At 40.2% G+C, this 18,754-nt stretch overlaps 1 protein-coding gene across 1 annotated transcript in view; it reads left to right on the top strand.

Annotated features, from left to right (window-relative positions):
- The window catches only part of SLC2A13 (solute carrier family 2 member 13), a 317,348-nt gene that overhangs the window by 59,466 nt on the left and 239,128 nt on the right, over nucleotides 1–18,754 (top strand). The window contains exon 2 of the mRNA XM_073328433.2: nucleotides 15,446–15,605. Coding sequence (XP_073184534.1) covers nucleotides 15,446–15,605 — 160 coding nt within the window. The remainder of the gene's footprint in view (nucleotides 1–15,445; nucleotides 15,606–18,754) is intronic.

Below are 18,754 nucleotides of genomic sequence, written 5' to 3'. Positions count from 1 at the left end.
TAGAATAGTTTGTGTCAGATCCCAGCAGTTGTTTCTAGTGATCTTTTCCTGACACAATGTGTCACTTATTGCTGCATAACTAATAAAGCTGATATTCTTGTCTACAGCAACAATGGTTATGTGGTGAGAAGAGTTTAATATTGAGAGCATATTAAGATGACATTTTCGAAGTGTAAATTATAGCACTCTTGTGAGAGACTGAAAGGTGATCACTTCCCAGGCATGTTTCCTGTGCTCAGAACATTTGCCTCTTTTCTAATTTAGTTTTAAATTATTTTGAAAAATCTATTAAAATAACACTACATGAAGTGATTATTAATTACATATTCCACAAAGGGTATTAAACCTGGAGTCTAAAAATTTAATACAAGAAACACCTTACAGAGAACTTCCATGCTTCATATCAGTCTTTCTGTTAGTGTACCCTGGGAAAGTGATTTTTTTCCTATCTGAAGCTGAAACTAAAAGAGCAAAATCTGTACAATATTGAGATCTCAAATGCAATTTAAATATAATTAAAAACAAATCAGTAATTTAAATGTTAACATTCTGAAAGCTTAGAGATGGTAATTCGCAGTTTCTCCTGAAGTTGTGTTGTCTTTCTGTGATATGGCCTGATCCAGAATAGATCATGATGGCTTTTGCACTTTATGCCTGCCTAGATTTTGTGACACCCATTGCTATTTATGTCCAAGCATCTTGCTGAATGGGAACTAAACAGAGTTTCTCTCTCAATCTTTTCCTTTTTTCTTCACTGCATTCTTATCTCTCTCTGTTGCATCAGGTCATGCATCTTGGTAACTCTTGTGTCCTACCTGCATCTGTCATCTGGTCTTCTTTTCCGACTGTGGCTTCAAGCAGCCAAGAAGTTTGGCATTTCAATTTGTTGCCTATTGTGATGGGAATCTACTGGAACAGTGGTTTTCAACCTGTGGTCCATGGACCCCCTGAGGGTCCACTTACTATGTCTAAGAGGTCCGCAAAAGGTAACTTTGAAAATAAAGTTTCAGATCCCAGAAAAGGCATTCAATTTTTTGATCAATCAAAAGTATGTGAATACCCCCACTTACAGGTCAAAACCGGAAGTTCTGCTGTCACCATAGAAGCCCACATTTCTCATGCTGTGTCAATTGCCGTGCCAAGCACATGCAAATGTTTTTAGTTTAATTCTGTTCAGTCAGTTTTCAGTCTAACACTTCATTGGTACGGGTCTGCAGAAGACAGGTTGAATTTCCAAAGGGTTCTGCACCTTTATTCAAAAATTTTGTTAGTGGTCTGCACAGGGCCAGCTCGACAGCTTTTGCCGCCCGAAGCAATGAAAAAAACTGCTGCTGCGGACGGCAAAGGGGAGAAGCTGCCGCTGAATTGCCGCCGCGGCCGGATGAACTGCTGCCCCTTTCTAACTGCCACCCCAAGCACCTGCTTGGAATGTAGGTGCCTGGAGCTGGCCCTGGGTCTGCAAATGAAGACAGGTTGAAAACCACTGCACTTGAGGGATTAAGTCTGCACTTAATGCCAGACAAGGAAGGGGATTTTTAGAAGCAGCATTCTGGAGAGACTTGAAAAGGAGGGGGGAGGGTAAGAGGTGCTGTTTGTGGGAGATACTATGTCACCATATGTTTATGCAATATGTTTGTGCACTGAGGGGAGTAGGGGGCTCTGATTCTGATTGGGACATCTGGGCAATACCTAAGTATAAATAAAGGATGTACTAACAGAGGTTAAAGATGACTAGGGCTTGGGAAAATGATGTAGTCATGAGTATAATTGAAGAGTAGAATTTTTTGTATGTTTTGAATGAAGAAACTACAGAAAACTTGATTGGAATTTCTATGGACAGAAATTCCATGTTTGAATAATATGAGTATAGCAATATACCACTGACTGTCTGACCAGGAAGGTGATGGTGATTGTGAAATGCTCAGGGAGGTTAGAGAGGCTCCAAAAAGAGAGAACTCCTTAATAATTAATAATGGGGGATTTCAGCTATCCCCATTTTGACTGGGTACGTGTCACCTCAGGACAGGATGCAGAGATAAATTTTCTATACACCATTATGACTGCTTTTTGGAGCAGCTAGTCCTGGAATCCAGAAAGGGAGAGGCAATTCTTTATTTAGTCTGAAATGATGCACAGAATCTGGTCCAAAAGTGAATATGGTTGAATCGCTCAGTAATAATGACCATAATGTAATGATGAAATTAATTCTTTGGAATGCCAAATAAACCTACCACAGTAGTATTTAACTTCAGAAAGGGGGACTACACAACAATGAGGAAGCTAGCTAAATGGAAATTTAAGAAGAATGATTACAAGAGTGACATGCCTGCGAACTGCATGGAAATGTTTTAAAAATGCCATAATAAAGACTCAAACTAAATATATATACCCCCGCTCCAAAAGCAAGAGGATCCAAAAAAATGCCACCGTGCTTAAACAGAGTAAAAGAGATGGATAGATACAGACATTCTTTAAAAATTGGAAGTCAAATCCTGCTGCGGAAAAGAGAAAGGCAAGTCAACTGTAAAAGTATAATTAGGCAGGTTAATAAATAATTTGAAGAGCAACTAGCAAAAGGTACCAGGAAAGGGTTTTTTAAAGTACATGAAAACCAAAAAGCCTGCCAACCATTCAGTGGTGGCCACTGGACGGTTGAGGTACTAAGTGAGCACTCCAGGAAGACACAGCTGTTGTGGAGAAGTTAAATGAATGCTTTGCATCAGTCTTCACTAAAGAGGATATGAAGGAGATTCCCACACCTGAGCTACTGTTTTAGATGACAGATCCAAGGAACTGTGCCTGAATGAGGTGTCAGTAGAGAAGGTGTTGGAACAAATTGATAAATAGAACAGTAGTAAGTCCCCAGAACCATAGGGTATTCACTCAAGAGTTCTGAAGGAAATCAAATATGAAATTGCAGAACTGCTAACTATGGTATGTAACCTCTCTCTTAAATCAGCCTCTGTACCAGATGCTGGAGGATAGCTAATGTACAGCTGATTTTTTTTTTTTTAAATAAAAAGGCTCCAGAGGCATTCATGGCAATTACAGGTGGGGAAGCCTAACTTCAGTCCCGAGCAAATTGGCTAAAACTATAGTAAAGAACAGAATTATCAGGCACGTAAATGAACGCAGTATGTTGCGTAAGAGTCAACACTGCTTTTGTAAAGGGAAAGCATGCCTCACCAATTTATTGGAATTATCTGAGGGGGGTCAACAAACATGTGGACAAGGGTGATCCAGTGGATATTGTATACTGGACTTTCAAAAGGTCTATGACAAGGTCCCACACTAAAGGCTCATAAGCAAAGTAAGGAGTCATGGGATAAGAAGGAAGGTCCTCTCATGGATCAGTAACTGGTGAAATGGAGAAATAATGTTAGTTTTTCACAAAGGATAGAGATAAATAGCAGGGTATCCCTAAGGATCTGTATTGGGATCAGTGCTGTTCAACACATTCAGAAATGATCTGGAAAAGGGGGTAAACGGGTGGCAAAATTTGCAGATAAGTATCTTGAGTAATTCTGTATCAAGTCCAAAGCTGACTGCAAAGAGTTACAAAGGGATCTCACAAAACTGGATGACTAGGCAACAAAATGGTAGATGAAATTCAGTGTTGATAAATACAGTGTAATGCACATTGGAATACATACAAAATGATGGGTCTTGCTACTCAAGAAAGAGATCTTGGAGTCATTGTGGCTAGCGCTCTTAAATCATCTGCTGAATGTGCAGCAGCAATCAAAAAAGCTAACAATGTTAAGAACCCTTAGGAAAGGGATAGGTAATAAAACAAAATATATAATAACATTGTTGGTATTCCCACACCTTGATTACTATGGATAGTTCTGGTTGACCCATCTCAAAAAGATATATTAGAGTTGGAAAAGGTACAGAGAAAGGCAACAAAAATTATTAGGGATATAGAACAGCTTTCACGTGAGGAGAGATTAAAAGGACTGGGATGGGACTGTTCATCTTAGAAAAAAGACTAAGTGAGGATATGATAGAGGGCTATAAATTATGGTGTAGAGAAAGTGAAGAGAGAAATGTTATCTACCCCTTCACATAACACATACATCAGGGGTCACTCAATGAAATTAATAGGCAGCAGGTTTAAAACAAACATAAGGAAGCAGTTCTTCACACAACGCACGGTCAATCTGTGGAACTTGTTGCCATGGGATGTTGTGAAGGCCAAAAGTATAAATGGGTTAAAAAAAGGAATTAATTCATAGAGGATAGGTTAATAGATGGCTGTTAGCCACAATGGTCAGGGATGCAACCCCATGGTCTGCATGTCCCTAAACCTCTGATTGCCAGAAACCGGGAATGGATGACATAATTGCCCTATTCTGTTCATTCCTTCTGAAGCCTCTAGCATTGGTCACTGTTATGTTGTGGCCTGAACGTGAAGGGGGAGAGAGCGGGGAAAATTAAAAATTCAGCAGTGTTTGCATTCCTAAGTGACAAAGAAGATGATTTTAGTGTAAACACCAGATAGGAAGTAGAAGGAAATATCAAGTACTCAAATTTAGACCACATTTAGCTTGAGCCGTTAAAGATGTGATTTAAGATCCACAGCCTGAGATGCAAGATGAAAGGGAGCATACATCAGCATGGCTGTACTTCATTTACTTGTGTCTGTATGAAGATCATTAATACATTTTGCACAGGTTTGGATAATAGGCTTTAATTACTGGAGCTTGTAGCTTTTGCTTCATCTACTGGTATATTCCACAAAAGAGCACAAAATTATAATAATCATATAAAAATCTCAGGAGATTCTAGGAAATTAAAATATAAAGCATATCCTTCCTGTGATTATAAGTGGGGTGACCAAACTTACTAGCCCTCCGAGCCACATATGACAGTCTTCAGAAGTTCAAGAGCTGGGGCACACCTGCTGGGGGTAGGGGCTTCAGCCGTGCTCCTCCTGAAGTCCCAAACCCTGGCAGGTGTGCCCCGCAGGGCTGAAGCCCTAAGACACCCCTCCCTGCAAGGCAGAGGTCCTGAGTTTCCCCCACCCCCGAGTCTGGTAGGTGAAGAATGGGGGGCGGGGGGGATGTGGAGAGCTCCATGAGCCACACTTTAATGGTAAAAGAGGCACAGTTTGGCCACCCCTGGATTATAAAGTTGGTGCTAAATTACTTGAACCCTGGTGTTAAAATCCTTGGTAGATTCTAATCTCAAAATGTTTTAGTTTACCATACAACTGATGATAGCGAGACCATTGTAGTTGCTGGGTTGCTAGGTAGAGCTGGGCATGGTCATGATAACAACCTTCACGCTTTTACAGTGCCTTTCATCCAAGTACCAGTACTTTGCAAACATTAATTAAGCCTCACAACACCCTTATGATGAAGATAGGTGATCAGCATTAAATTGACAATTACCATTTGCAGGCAAAATTAATTTAACTGCAGTGTTCATAACATTCTTGTACTCAGAATGCAGGGTATTGAAAATACCATGGTAATTGTAAGTTTTAATGGCAGCCATTGTATCTTGTAATCAGTGGAGAAAACTGAGATAGAAAGGTTAAATGGTTTACCTCAGGTCATGCAGCAAGTCGTGCCTTACTGGAATCCAGAACTTCTGAATTCTAGTCCCTTGCTCTCGCACTAAACCCGTGCTGCCTCCTGTATCTAGTAAGTGATAGTCCAAAGTGTTTGAACTCTACTTCAGTGTCTTTTCGTTAAATATTCTAAGCTCTGAGTGTAATGCGTGACTTCTGATTTCCACCTAGACAGAATAATTTTCCTAAAGTGCCTTTGTGTCTCTCAGTAAACTGAACATTTATAACTTGGCATGGGATCAAAATATAAATTTTTTTAAAAGAAAAGGAGGACTTGTGGCACCTTAGAGACTAACCAATTTATTTGAGCATGAGCTTTCGTGAGCTACAGCTCACTTCATCAGAGGCATTCAGTGGATGCATCCGATGAAGTGAGCTGTAGCTCACGAAAGCTTATGCTCAGATAAATTGGTTAGTCTCTAAGGTGCCACAAGTCCTCCTTTTCTTTTTACGAATACAGACTAACACGGCTGCTACTCTGAAACCTGTCATACATTTCTTTTTTGTGATTTCATAATGATGAGTACATGATTGGCCTTGTTCAGTGTGAACAGAAAAATTAAAGCCTCCTTAAACTGAGCCGTTTGAAGTATCGCAGCTTGAAACAATATATTCTCTATTTTCTCATTAGGCAATGAGTCAAGGCTTATATAATTCTGGGATATTGTGCTGCCTCAAGTATGAGGCCAATTGCCGTGAACCTCCTAAGGAGCGGGAAAGTCCCAGCATGACGCATGCCATGGAGTGTCTCAGGCTGATTTTATTATTCCAATATTTCATTCTAAATTAGAGATCCAGAGTTTTTTAAAAACATAATTTAGTTATAACTATATTATTGCACAAATCTGAAGTAAAAATAAATAGATTTACTAAAGTGTTTTTTAGCCTTATGTATGAAGCTTCTTTCCCACTGTACTGTAGTCCTGTTTCTAACTCTATTGATCAGGTTGTCTTACAAAATGAAAATTAAATGCACATGTGAGAGATGCAGCTGGCAGTATGTGGATCTCCACTTCCTCCCCACAGGACAATTCTTCAGGTAATCAGACTGCCAGGAAAACAGCGTCTAGGGGCAGCTGTTCTGCACATTTTGGTGAATTCAGCTTATTTTAACATGAATATTGCCATTATCAGACTCAGAAGCATTAGGTTAAGCATCTGGGAATTTGGATGCTTATCTGAACCTATGAACCTTAGCTCACCTCCACCTCCCTGGGCCTGAGTGTGAAGCCGCCGCCTGCTTCTCAGCCCGCCCCGGCTTCCCACGCGAACAGCTGATTCGCGGGAAGGTGGGGGGCAGGCGGAGAAGCAGAGAGGGGTGGCGCGTTCAGGGGAGGAGGCGGAGCGGAGGTGAGCTAGGGCCAGGGATAGGGCTGGGAGCTGCCAGTGGGTGCTCTGCACCCACCAAATTTTCCCCTTGGGTGCTCCAGCCCTGGAGCACCCATGGAATTGGCGCCTAAGGCGCCACTTTTGGCCGGTTAAATTTAGAAGCCCTTTTAGAACCAGTTGTCCCTCGCGGAACAACCGGTTCTAAAAAGGCTTCTAAATTTAACAACCGATTCTAGCTCACCACTGAATGTATCCATGATAATAAGTCTGTATAGTTTGTGTGTGTGAAGAGGTTGACAGAGAATACTTGACCTTGAAAGGTAAAGGTGCGTGGGGAATAGTGGGGGGAGAGGTTTTTTTTTTTTTTGTTTTTGCTTTAGATTGTAATAATTTTTTTTTAACACCTCACAACTCCCTGACTGCCTTTTGTGATTTTTTTCCCCTACCTCCGGGGGGCTTGCCAGCCACTGGCTGAGAAACCTAATAAGATATTTTTATGTCCCCAATGATATATGAGCACCTTATAATCTTTAATGTATTCATCCTCACAACACCTCTGGGAGGTAGTGAAGTATAATTATTGCTACATTACTCATGGAAAATTGAGGCACAGAGAGGCTAAGTGACGTGCCCAAGGTCATGAAGCAAGTATGTGGTAGAGTAGGGAATTAATGCCCAAATCTCTCAAGTCATAGGCTAGCACCCTGATGACTAGACTATCCTTTCTTTTTAATATAGTATGAGCTCCTCTCATACTGCCATGGCTGTAGTCATTTTCTTTAACCCCTCTCCCCCAAAAAAAGAATGGTAGGGGAGAAGATAATTCAAGGGCCCTTCTTCAAATGATTATCTGTCTGCACCCGTAACCAACCCCATGCCTCTGAACATAATTTAATACGGACATTGGTGATATCTGATACTTGTTGATAATGAAAAATGAAAAGTGAATGTATTTTTAACACTGGTATGAATTCAAAATTTTTCTTCTGGATTATGTGACAAGATACAAAATGTGTAAAGAGCTATATGGCACTTTTATATTTCATGTGTTTCATTTGGCACTGAATGGTTGAAATATCTCTCTAAAATCTTTTTACCAGCATTAGGAAATTGAAATCCTGATGGGTCAGTCAGTGAGTAGTGTTAAGAGAGGTATTGATATATTTCTGCTAATTTAATTAGCCGTGGATTGGGTTGTCATGCTGAGAGCGTCATAAGCATTTACCCATCATAACAAAATATTTTTTCAATGCCACTCTATTATTAAATAATTTGTATTCCTCACTCAAGCTTTTGAAGGCTTCCAGCAGGTGTGTAAAACTAACTTCCATATTAAAGATAACTTGGAGCTCTTAGTGTAGTGAATCAGCCAGACAGCAGGGTACTCATGAATCATGTTGCTTTCCAGAGTATGAGAATGTAACTTTTTCTGGCAAAGATGTTCAAGTCCGGTGTTGTAACCCCTTTCATAGTGTGTGCCTATAACGATAAGCCAAAATGGCATCTGCAGTGTTAAGATATAGTTATACACCTCAGGCGCACTCTGAGGCATAAGAACAAAAGGAGATTACCTTCTGTCACCCAAAATATACACTAGTACAAAACCTCTTGCAACTGAAGTATGGTTACTTAATATAAAAGCTTTTACAACAAATAGAAGATTTTTTCCCCCTAAATACATTGCATTAAACCCTCAGAATTATGCAAAATAGTTTATAGAAAAAACAGAAAAGAGTAGTATAACCTATATCTTTTGAAATGTTTTTATTACTAATTCTAATGTTCTGGACACATTCGTCGTCCTTTACTCCAGGTGTCCTTTTTGACTCTATTTCTGTAATAAAACTGAAATGGGGAGCTATTCAATACCCTTGTTCTAAGCCTCAGTCCTACAAGGGATGTTGTTTTTGTGGATGCAGACTAACATGGCTACCCCCTGATACGTGACTTCAGTGGGACCCTCCAAGAGTCCTTCCACTTGGATTCCATTGCACGGTCTAAGCACTAGTTTTTATGCTAGAAGGTGTCTGTTAGCTTTTATTTCGCATTTTGTCATCTAAGAGGCTGAAATGCTGTTTTTTAAAACTTGCCACTTCTTTCCTTGTACCCAGTCCTCTTGGTTTTCCCCTCTCTACAGAAGTAATGGAATATTAACTGTATTATACTGTTCAGTCACTAGGTGGCGCTCTGAAACATACCCTGTCTGAGCATACAACAGATCTACCTAGCAGTACATTAAAGGATCTTATAGTGAACACATCTGGTATGTATCTCTCTGAGAAGGAAGCACTGACCAGTCCATATCTGGTACAGAAGCCTGGCCTGCTAGTAGAAGCAGCGCTGCAAACTACCATGTACAAGGTTTCCATGAAATGAATAATAGAAGCATAGACTTTAAGGTCAGAAGGAACCATTATGATTGTCTAGTCTGACCTCCTGCACAACGCAGGCCACAGAATCTCACCCGCCTACTCCAGTAACAAAACCCTAACCTATGTCTGAGCTACTGAAGTCCTCAAATTGTGGTTTAAAGACCCAAGATGCAGAGAATCCTCCAGCAAGTGACCCGTGCTCCACGCTGCAGAGGAAGGTGAAATACCCCCAGGGCCTCTGCCCTGGAGGAAAATTCCTTCCCGACCCCAAATATGGCGATCAGCTAAACCCTGAGCATGTGGGCAAGACTCATCAGCCAGACACCCAGGAAAGAATTCTCTGTAGTAACTCAAATGGTGTCAAAGTTAACTAATGCCAGAGGACAACAGAAATAGAAGGAAAGCAACAATAAAGATTACAAACAGAAGGAAAGCAAAAAACTTTGTAGGATCTTATCAATATGCCACTTAGTTCCCCAGAGAACTTCCGTTTTGACAAACCTTCCCAATGGACTGACTGGAAGCAGTATTTTGCAAGATTTTGAATTGCTACAGAACTCCATAAGGAAACTGGAAATATTCAGGTATTCTCTGTAATTTATACTATGGGTAAGCATGCAGAGCATATCTTTAAATCTTTTGCCTTTACTTAACCACAGTCAAAAAGATGACTATGAAAGGGTTCTGGCTTTTTTGATTCATACTTTATACCTTGGAGAAATGTGGTTTATGAAAGAGAGTGTTTTTGCCAGAGAATTCAGGAACCAAGAGAAAATGTTAATCTTTTAGAAGAGTTTCATATGTGTTGGCTGAAAACCATGTTTTTTGGGAAATGGATGAACATCAGAGAGAGGCTAAATATACGTCTTGCAGACAGGAACCTTTAACAGCAACTAAAATTTAAGACAGACTTAACCCTAAACACAGCTGTCCAAATAGCAAAGACTGAAGTTGTGAAATAGCAGAACAAACCTGAAAAGCAAGAAACTCATTGAGAAGCTGTAAACAGATGCAGCATGAGTTATAAAAATAATTATCACATGACCCCTTTGGCTAAGAGGGGCAAATTCCAGGCAAACTACAAAGCCTTTCACAATAAATGTACAAGGTATAGAAAATTTCATAGCTCAAAAGACGTGTGTCCAACCAAAGGTGAAATATGTAATAAATGTGCAAAATATGGACATTTTGCAGCTGTTTGCTGTACTAAAACAATGAGACAGCTAACTACAATTATAGATAATCAAGAGCCATTATTTCGGATATCTATCACGTGATGGTATCTATCACATTATGACAGAGCCTGCCTGGAGAATTAAACTCAATATTCATAGAAAGACTATTGAGTTTAAAATGGACTCAGGAGCAGATATGACTATCATCTCAGAAGGGACTTACAATCACATTCAACTCCACCCAAAGCTGAAATCCCCTGACACAGACTTGATATCTCTCTGGAGGTATTCTGAACTGCATGAGCCAGTTTACTGCAGAAACAATTTACAAAGAAAAGTTATGCATTAAGAATGTATGGAATGAAAGACCTACAGTCTTCCCATTGTATTTGGGGATATTGGACTTATGAAAGGAGATCCAGTACAAATAACCTTAAGAGACAATGTTGAACCATATAGTGTACATACACCATACTATATATTCCTATTATTCATAAAGTGGAAGGTGAATTAAAGAGAATAGAACAGATTGGCATTATTGAGGAAAATCTGAGTCAACAACATGAGGTGCCCGAATGGTACTGATTATTTTAAAAAAAGGAAAAATATTAGTGTGCCTATTAAAAGACTTATTGAAGTAGTTGTGAGAAAAATATTTCCTCCCCACACTGGATAACTTCCTCCCTAAAGTGAAAAGAGCTATAGTATTCTACAAGCTGGATGTCTTGAGCAGATTCTGGCAAATTCCTTTAGCCAATGAGTTCTAAACTGACTACATTTGTCACACTGTTTGGGAAATTTTGCTTTTGAAGATTACCTTTTGGGATTACAGTGCACATGAAACTTTCCAAAGAAAGATGGCAGAACTGTTGATGCAACACAAATGGAGTTGTAATTTTCACGGACAATAATTTGATATACGATATTTGATGGAAGAACACAACAAAATCCTCAAAGAAATTCTAAGTGTTATCCGTCAGTCTGGATGGAAGATAAACAAGGAAAAGTGCATTTTCCACCTATTCCAAATTGAGTTTTTTGGATAAACAATAAACAACGATGAAATCAGGCCTAGCCCTGAGAAAGTAAAAGCAATTCAAGAATTGAATGTACCAGAACTGAGCTGTGTACTGGGGATGACAAATTACCTTGATCAATACCTATAAGACCTTTCTGTAGTGACAAAACCACTGAATGAAATGTTTAAAGTCCAACACATTGTGGCTATGGGGGTCAAATAAAAATTGCCTTCAAAAATGGTAAAAAATTATCTCAACAGCTCCAGTTCTCAGGTATTATAGTGTGATGAAACCCACAATGGTCAGTGTAGATACAGGTTTCAGAGTAACAGCCGTGTTAGTCTGTATTCACAAAAAGAAAAGGAGTACTTGTGGCACCTTAGAGACTAACCAATTTATTTGAGCATGAGCTTTCGTGAGCTACAGCTCACTTCATCGGATGCATACAAGCAGGCATGGCCTAGGTGATATATAGTTGCAATAACATGGATTTGAGTGGAAGCCAGTTGCATTTTGTTCTCGTGCACACCCAGAAGCAGAAAAACTGTGCAGATTGAAAAGGAGTGCCTGGCAAGTGTATAGGCATATGAGAACTTTTACACATCTGTGTGGATTGGATTCTTTTGCACTGATAACAGACCATAAGCCGCTTGTAGCCCTAATCAACAGAAAAGTATAGGATCAAGCACCGTTGAGATGCTGATGTGTTTTGATCAGATTAATGTTTAATACATTCCTGGGAAAAGTCTGCTGGTAGCAGACACTCCTGTCGCAGAGCTGAGCATCACGCTCAACTAACTGGGAGCACAAAGTTGACGTAAAGGTTTACATGGATTATTTGAATGTATACAGATCAGAGTCAGAAAAGAAACTACACCCATTACCACAAGCAACCTTGACAGACACACAACTTCCAATGTTCTAAGTTACATTAGAATCAGCTGGCTCAAATGGCTAAAGGACACTAAAGAAGTGATAAGAGACTACTTTGCAGCATGTGGACAATTAGGCGACTCAAATGAATTAATGTTTAAAGGTGATTGCATCGTAATTCCAAACGAAATGAGAGGAGAAATCCTAAACTGCTTTGCAGCATGTGGACAATTAGGCGACTCAAATGAATTTAATGTTTAAAGGTGATTGCATCGTAATTCCAAACGAAATGAGAGGAGAAATCCTAAACCTCATTCATGAAGGACATCAAGGACTAATTAAATGCCATGAACAGGCTAACCAGTCAGTATAGTGGCCAGGTATCAGCAAGGACACAGACAATGAGGTGTCTGCATGTGGACATTGCAGAACCAACAGACCAACACAATGCAAGAAACATTTAATAACATCTCTACCAGACGGATCTCGGAAAAGACTAGCTGCAGATTTCAGAGGACATTGTTACTAGATCTTAGTGGACTATTTTTCCAGGTATATAGGAATAACATACTTAAAAGACGTAACATGTCTTAGTATTATTGAGAAACTAAAATGCAAAACTAGTGATGGACTATGAACCAGTTTACTGCAGCTGAGTTTGTCAATCCAAACTAAATATGATTTTTGATCATATTGATAGCAGCCCACATTGCCCACAAACAAATGGAGAGATTGAGAAGAACTCTACAGACAGCCAAGAAAATCCTACGTTAGAAAGAGCCATTCCTTGTTCTTCTGAGCTACAGATAACACTGTAGCAGCTAGTGGATAAAGCCCAGCAGAAATCCAGATGGGAGGACAACTATTCCAATGAAATTCTTTTCTAATCTCTGAAGTGACCGCACATGAAAAGAGTAGCCAAATCAGATAAAAAGGCAAAAAAAGCTTATGAATGCTTTTATGACAGATGTCACTCAGCTAAAGAACTGCTGATTCTAGAACCTGGTGACTGTGTTTTGTGTCAAACTGTATGGAGAAAAAGGATGAACTCAGCTCTTATGAAAAGAATTCATCGCCCAGATCATGTGATTGAGAGTGGCAAGTTCAACAGAAACTGACATCTATAGTTTGTTCCTTACAAAGAACAATCAACAGAGCAAACTATACAGATGGCAGATTCAGAATAATCTGAATGATTTAAAGATTTAAATGATTTAAAGATTCCAAACCAACTAATGGACAGTCAGATGACCAAGATTTTACACATCCAGGTCATGTAATTGGATAACTGTATGATTCAGAGATACTTAAGACTGATCTGTACTGAACTTTAAAGATAGCATGATAGTGTATATTTTGTAAAATGTTGTAAATAGTTAGAATGTAAAACTTTAGGGGGGAGATGTAATGGGATATTAATTCGTATTCTATTGTTTAGTCACTAGATGGCACCATGTATAACATACCTTATCTGAGCATACAACAGGTATACCTGGCAGTACATTAAAGGATCTTATAGTGAACACATTTGGTGTTTATTGCTCTGAGAGAGAAGCTCTGTGGCCAGTCCATATCTGGTACAGCTGAACCTGCTAGTAGCAGCCCTGCAATCTACCTTGAATATGGTGTATGTGATGACATAGACTCTTTGTTTAGCTCAGCTGGGAACTCTGAAACCTCTTCTAATTCAGTTTTAAATAGCTAATCTATAAAAGCAACCTGACTGCTCCTTAAGCACTGCCAAAAGGAGGGAAGAGGAAAATGAGACAAAGTAATTACAATGGCTGTAGGAATTTTATGTTAAATTTTGGTGATGAGGTGCCATCTGTGTGCTAATGAGACATAGTGCATGGCTGTGACCTCATCAAAAGGCTCAGCCACCAGTTCAGAGTGGAGCTTTGCCTTTGGACACAGTTTATTCTGTACCCGCATAGTGTATTTCACTGTGCTCCATTTAAACAAGCTTCAATAGAAATATTCCCCTTCTCTCCCCTGTCCCAAAAGTATCTTTAATTTTAATAAACCATACATAACCTAGAGCCACTAGCTGTCACTGGTTGTTTCTTTCTGCCAGAAAGTACTTTTATGTTCCTTGGAAACTACACCATAAATTTGCGTGGCATATTCAGAATTTCTGATTATGTACGATACACAGATCTGCTGTTGATATGCCATGAAGTTCCTTTTTTATACATGTTTTTCAACTTTAAAAAAATGTTTTAGATCTCTTATTCCAAATTATTTGTTTGGAAGCGTTCCCTAATTCATGGGAACCATTAGATACATTATGATAGGGCAAGAGATGACCATGTATTATCAGAAATACAAGGTTGGGTATTTTGGCTAACATTTTTCATTGCAATGGTCTGAATTGCACCTTATAAATTTAAATCCAGACAGAACTTTCTCTTTATTCCATATGAGATAGCTAAAGCTCAGAAAGCAGTTGTACAATGAATCTTAAATTCTGTTAAACATAAATGAAATTCCCCACCCATAAGGGGAATGGCGGTGATTTTTTCCAGAAGTGGAGAGCACTCAGTTTCATTTGAAGCCAGGGAGAGCTGTGGCTGCACAGCATCAGGCCCTATGTGTTAATCGAAGCTTTCAATACTTTGCTAATGGTTGTCATGTATCAATTTAGATTATAAATGTATGACTCTGTTGCACTCCAATTCAGTTTCATGTGGTACTGTACCTGCTTGTTTTCTCTTGAACTGAAACTATAAATATATTTGCTTATATTTTAGGGTTATCTTTAGTTCACCTTAGATGATTTTTGCTTAAAAATCTGTGATTTGTTTCATGATGCCAGACTCTTTTTAAATTCCTTTATGTATTTTGAATCTGTGAATATTCACAAACATGGTAATTATTATTACTTCCGAATACCTGTGTCCATCTGCTTCAGATAACTGTTCTCTAGCGCTTATTAGCAGTGCAACAAAATGCTGCTGTTAGTTTTCTCCGTTGGAACTCAGCAATCAAGTGCTTACAATTTGTTGTCACATTTATTATATACTGTACTTTAATGCTTCATGACTACAGAGAATGTTGTGTACAGCTGTGTAAATTTAATCCATCACTTTTTTCTTGTAGGTGTGGCTTCCATGACAGTACCAGTATACATCGCAGAGGTCGCTCCACCCCACTTAAGAGGCAGATTAGTTACCATTAATACTCTCTTCATCACAGGAGGGCAGTTCTTTGCGAGTGTTGTTGATGGAGCCTTCAGCTACCTCTCAAAGGATGGATGGAGGTTTGTAAATTCTTACATTTAAAAGTGAAAATAGCGTTGTCATGACTTGGGAAGGAACTAGATCAGTGGTCCCCAAACTGTGGCGTGCGCCTCCCTGTGGGGCCATGGAGGAACAATATGGGGGGAGGGGATGCGGCGGGGTCTTGGCCAGCCCCACAGGGGGGCAGGGAGGGAGTGCCACACAGCCCTGCTCTGCCCCCAATGCTGTTCCAGTCCCAGCCCGTCCCCCACCCCCGGGCCCCAGCTGCTGGCCTTGCTTCTGCCCCTAGCTGCAGCCCTGACCTCAGCCCCTGGTTTACGGCCTGGCCACAGCTCTGGCCCTAGCCTCTGCCCCCTTACCCCAGTCCACACTCCCCCTGGCCCCCCCCCCCCCAGCCTCTGGTGTTACTCTGGGTTTTCAGAACCCAAAACAGTGGTAGCTTAACTGTTTCGCTCCAGGCGGTATCAGGAATAAATCAGTGGGAACACAGCTATTGTGTCTGATAAAATGATTAATACGAGCAAATGTGCTCTTATCTAAAACTACAATTTATTAGATATTAAACACACACAGACATAAGCAATAGTTTGGGACTTCCCAGCTATAGTTACCTACAGTCTGAGATGGTTTTGAATAATCACCAGTCGGACTTCCAGGAGCCCTCTTTCTGTCTAACTGATGGGGAGTTTAGATGTCAGTTCCTTGCTCTGAGAAAAGCTTCCTTGGACTACTCCGTTATTTACTTTTACCTAATCTTTTATAGCTAACTTTAATAAAACGCATAACCTTATAGTGACTCCTAATGAGTCAGCATAATAACCTCTATTGGGTCATCTATTCTTCTAATTTCAACAAATTTATCATCATCTCAAAACAGGTCTAGTATTTCTAGCCATAACAATAATATGTCAGGAGGAGGACGACGTGAAAAGTTCAGGGATCACTGAACTAGATAGATAAATGAAAGAATTCTAAATTGTTGATAGCTACCATAATTCATGTTTATAAAACAAAACTATTTTGATAGTTTGCATTCCCCTACTGCCCTGCCCCAATACTCCTGATCTCCCCAGAAGCATTCATATGTCTAAATTCTCCCCCCAAATACTTTATTCTCCTCCAAAATAAAATTGCCACCCAGGACTCATAAATTGTAGTAATCTCCAGCCACTCTGTCCAAAACTCCTTTTGTTTTAGGTGGGGATTTGAGGTTAATTTAACCGTAGGTTAATTGAAGGGTAAATTCACAGCCATCAGTGAGGTCTGTGACTCCTCCAGTCATTAGTAGCGTCAGTTTAACAGTACAAGGTATCAGAAGAAGACTTTTTTTTTGGATAGGGTGGGGTGGGTTTGTAACTTGGGAACCTCTCAGTCAATTGACCCCAAATTTTAATAATTAATGCTATGCCGCACCCCCAAAGGGCACACCAAACTTCAAATGATTAATTGTATTGTTTGGATTTCAGAGAACTTCCAAGAGTAAATTTTAAAGCTATGTGCTATAGGGTTTCCATTCTTCCTGTTTTATATAAATAGTGGGAATGGAAACCCTCTAGCCATTTTTCTGTATTGATCCATGCACAGGGTAAAATATGTAAGTTTTCTTAAATACTCTTTTCAATTTGGGCCCCATGAGGATTCTGTGGGTGCCATGCACTACCTTGAGTAAAATGCGACAGATTGAGACCTTTTTGATCTGCTTCACATCAATAGTTTAATGTCTAATTCAGGCAAAAAAATCCCACCTAAAAACTTTTTAAAAAAAGGCTGTTTTTCTGATCCCCTGGCTCTACTGATTCACATTTGGGTTACTAACTTTACCAGGCACACTTCTGAGGCATACCCAAATTTCAAAGAAATCATATAATATCATGGTTGGAAGGGACCTCAGGAGGTCATCTAGTCCAGCCCCCTGCTCAAAGCAGGACCAATCCCCAACTAAATCATCCCAGCCAAGGCTTTGTCAAGCCTGACCTTAAAAATATCTAAGGAAGGAGATTTCACCACCTCCCTAGGTAACGCATTCCAGTGCTTCACCACCCTCCTAGTGAAAAAGTTTTTCCTAATATCCAACCTAAATCTCCCCCACTGCAAATTGAGACCATTACTCCTTGTTCTGTCATCAGCTACCACTGAGAACAGTCTAGATCCATCCTCTGTGGAATCCCCTTTCAGGTAGTTGAAAGCAGCTATCAAATCCCCCCTCATTCTTCTCTTCCGCAGACTAAACAATCCCAGTTCCCTCAGCCTCTCCTCATAAGTCATGCGTTCCAGACCCTAATAATTTTTGTTGCCCTTCGCTGGACTCTCTCCAATTTATCCACATCCTTCTTGTAGTGTGGGGCCCAAAACTGGACACAGTACTCCAGATGAGGCCTCACCAATGTTGAATAGAGGGGAACGATCACATCCCTCGATCTGCTGGCAATGCCCCTACTTATACATCCCAAAATGCCATTGGCCTTCTTGGCAACAAGGGCACACTGTTGACACATATCCAGCTTCTTGGCCACTGTTACCCCTAGGTCCTTTTCTTCAGAACTGCTGCCTAGCCATTCGGTCCCTAGTCTGTAGCCTTGCATGGGATTCTTCTGTCCTAAGTGCAGGACTCTGCACTTGTCCTTGTTGAACCTCATCAGATTTCTTTTGGCCTAATCCTCTAATTTGTCTAGGTCCCTCTGTATCCTATCCCTACCCTCCAGCGTATCTACCTCTCCTCCCAGTTTAGTGTCATCTGCAAACTTGCTGAGGGTGCAATCCACACCATCTTCCAGATCATTTATGAAGATCTTGAACAAAACCGGCCCGAGGACCAACCCTTGGGGCACTCCACTTGCTACTGGCTGCCAACTAGACATGGAGCCATTGATCACTAACCATTGAGTCCGACAAACTAGCCAACTTTCTATCCACCTTATAGTCCATTCATCCAGCCCATGCTTCTTTAACTTGCTGGCAAGAATACTGTGGGAGACTGTGTCAAAAGCTTTGCTAAAGTTAAGGAACAACATGTCCACTGCTTTCCCTTCATCCACAGAGCCAGTTATCTCGTCATAGAAGGCAATTAGATTAGTCAGGCATGACTTGCCCTTGGTGAATCCATGCTGACTGTTCCTGATCACTTTCCTCTCCTCTGAGTGCTTCAGAAATCTGACTATTTTAGAGGATT

This window comes from Lepidochelys kempii, chromosome 1 (assembly GCF_965140285.1).
Source record: "Lepidochelys kempii isolate rLepKem1 chromosome 1, rLepKem1.hap1, whole genome shotgun sequence".
Taxonomy (NCBI): Eukaryota; Metazoa; Chordata; order Testudines; family Cheloniidae; genus Lepidochelys; species Lepidochelys kempii.
The sequence above is the reverse complement of the archived record's forward strand: the minus strand, read 5'-3'. Positions and strand labels throughout refer to the sequence as shown.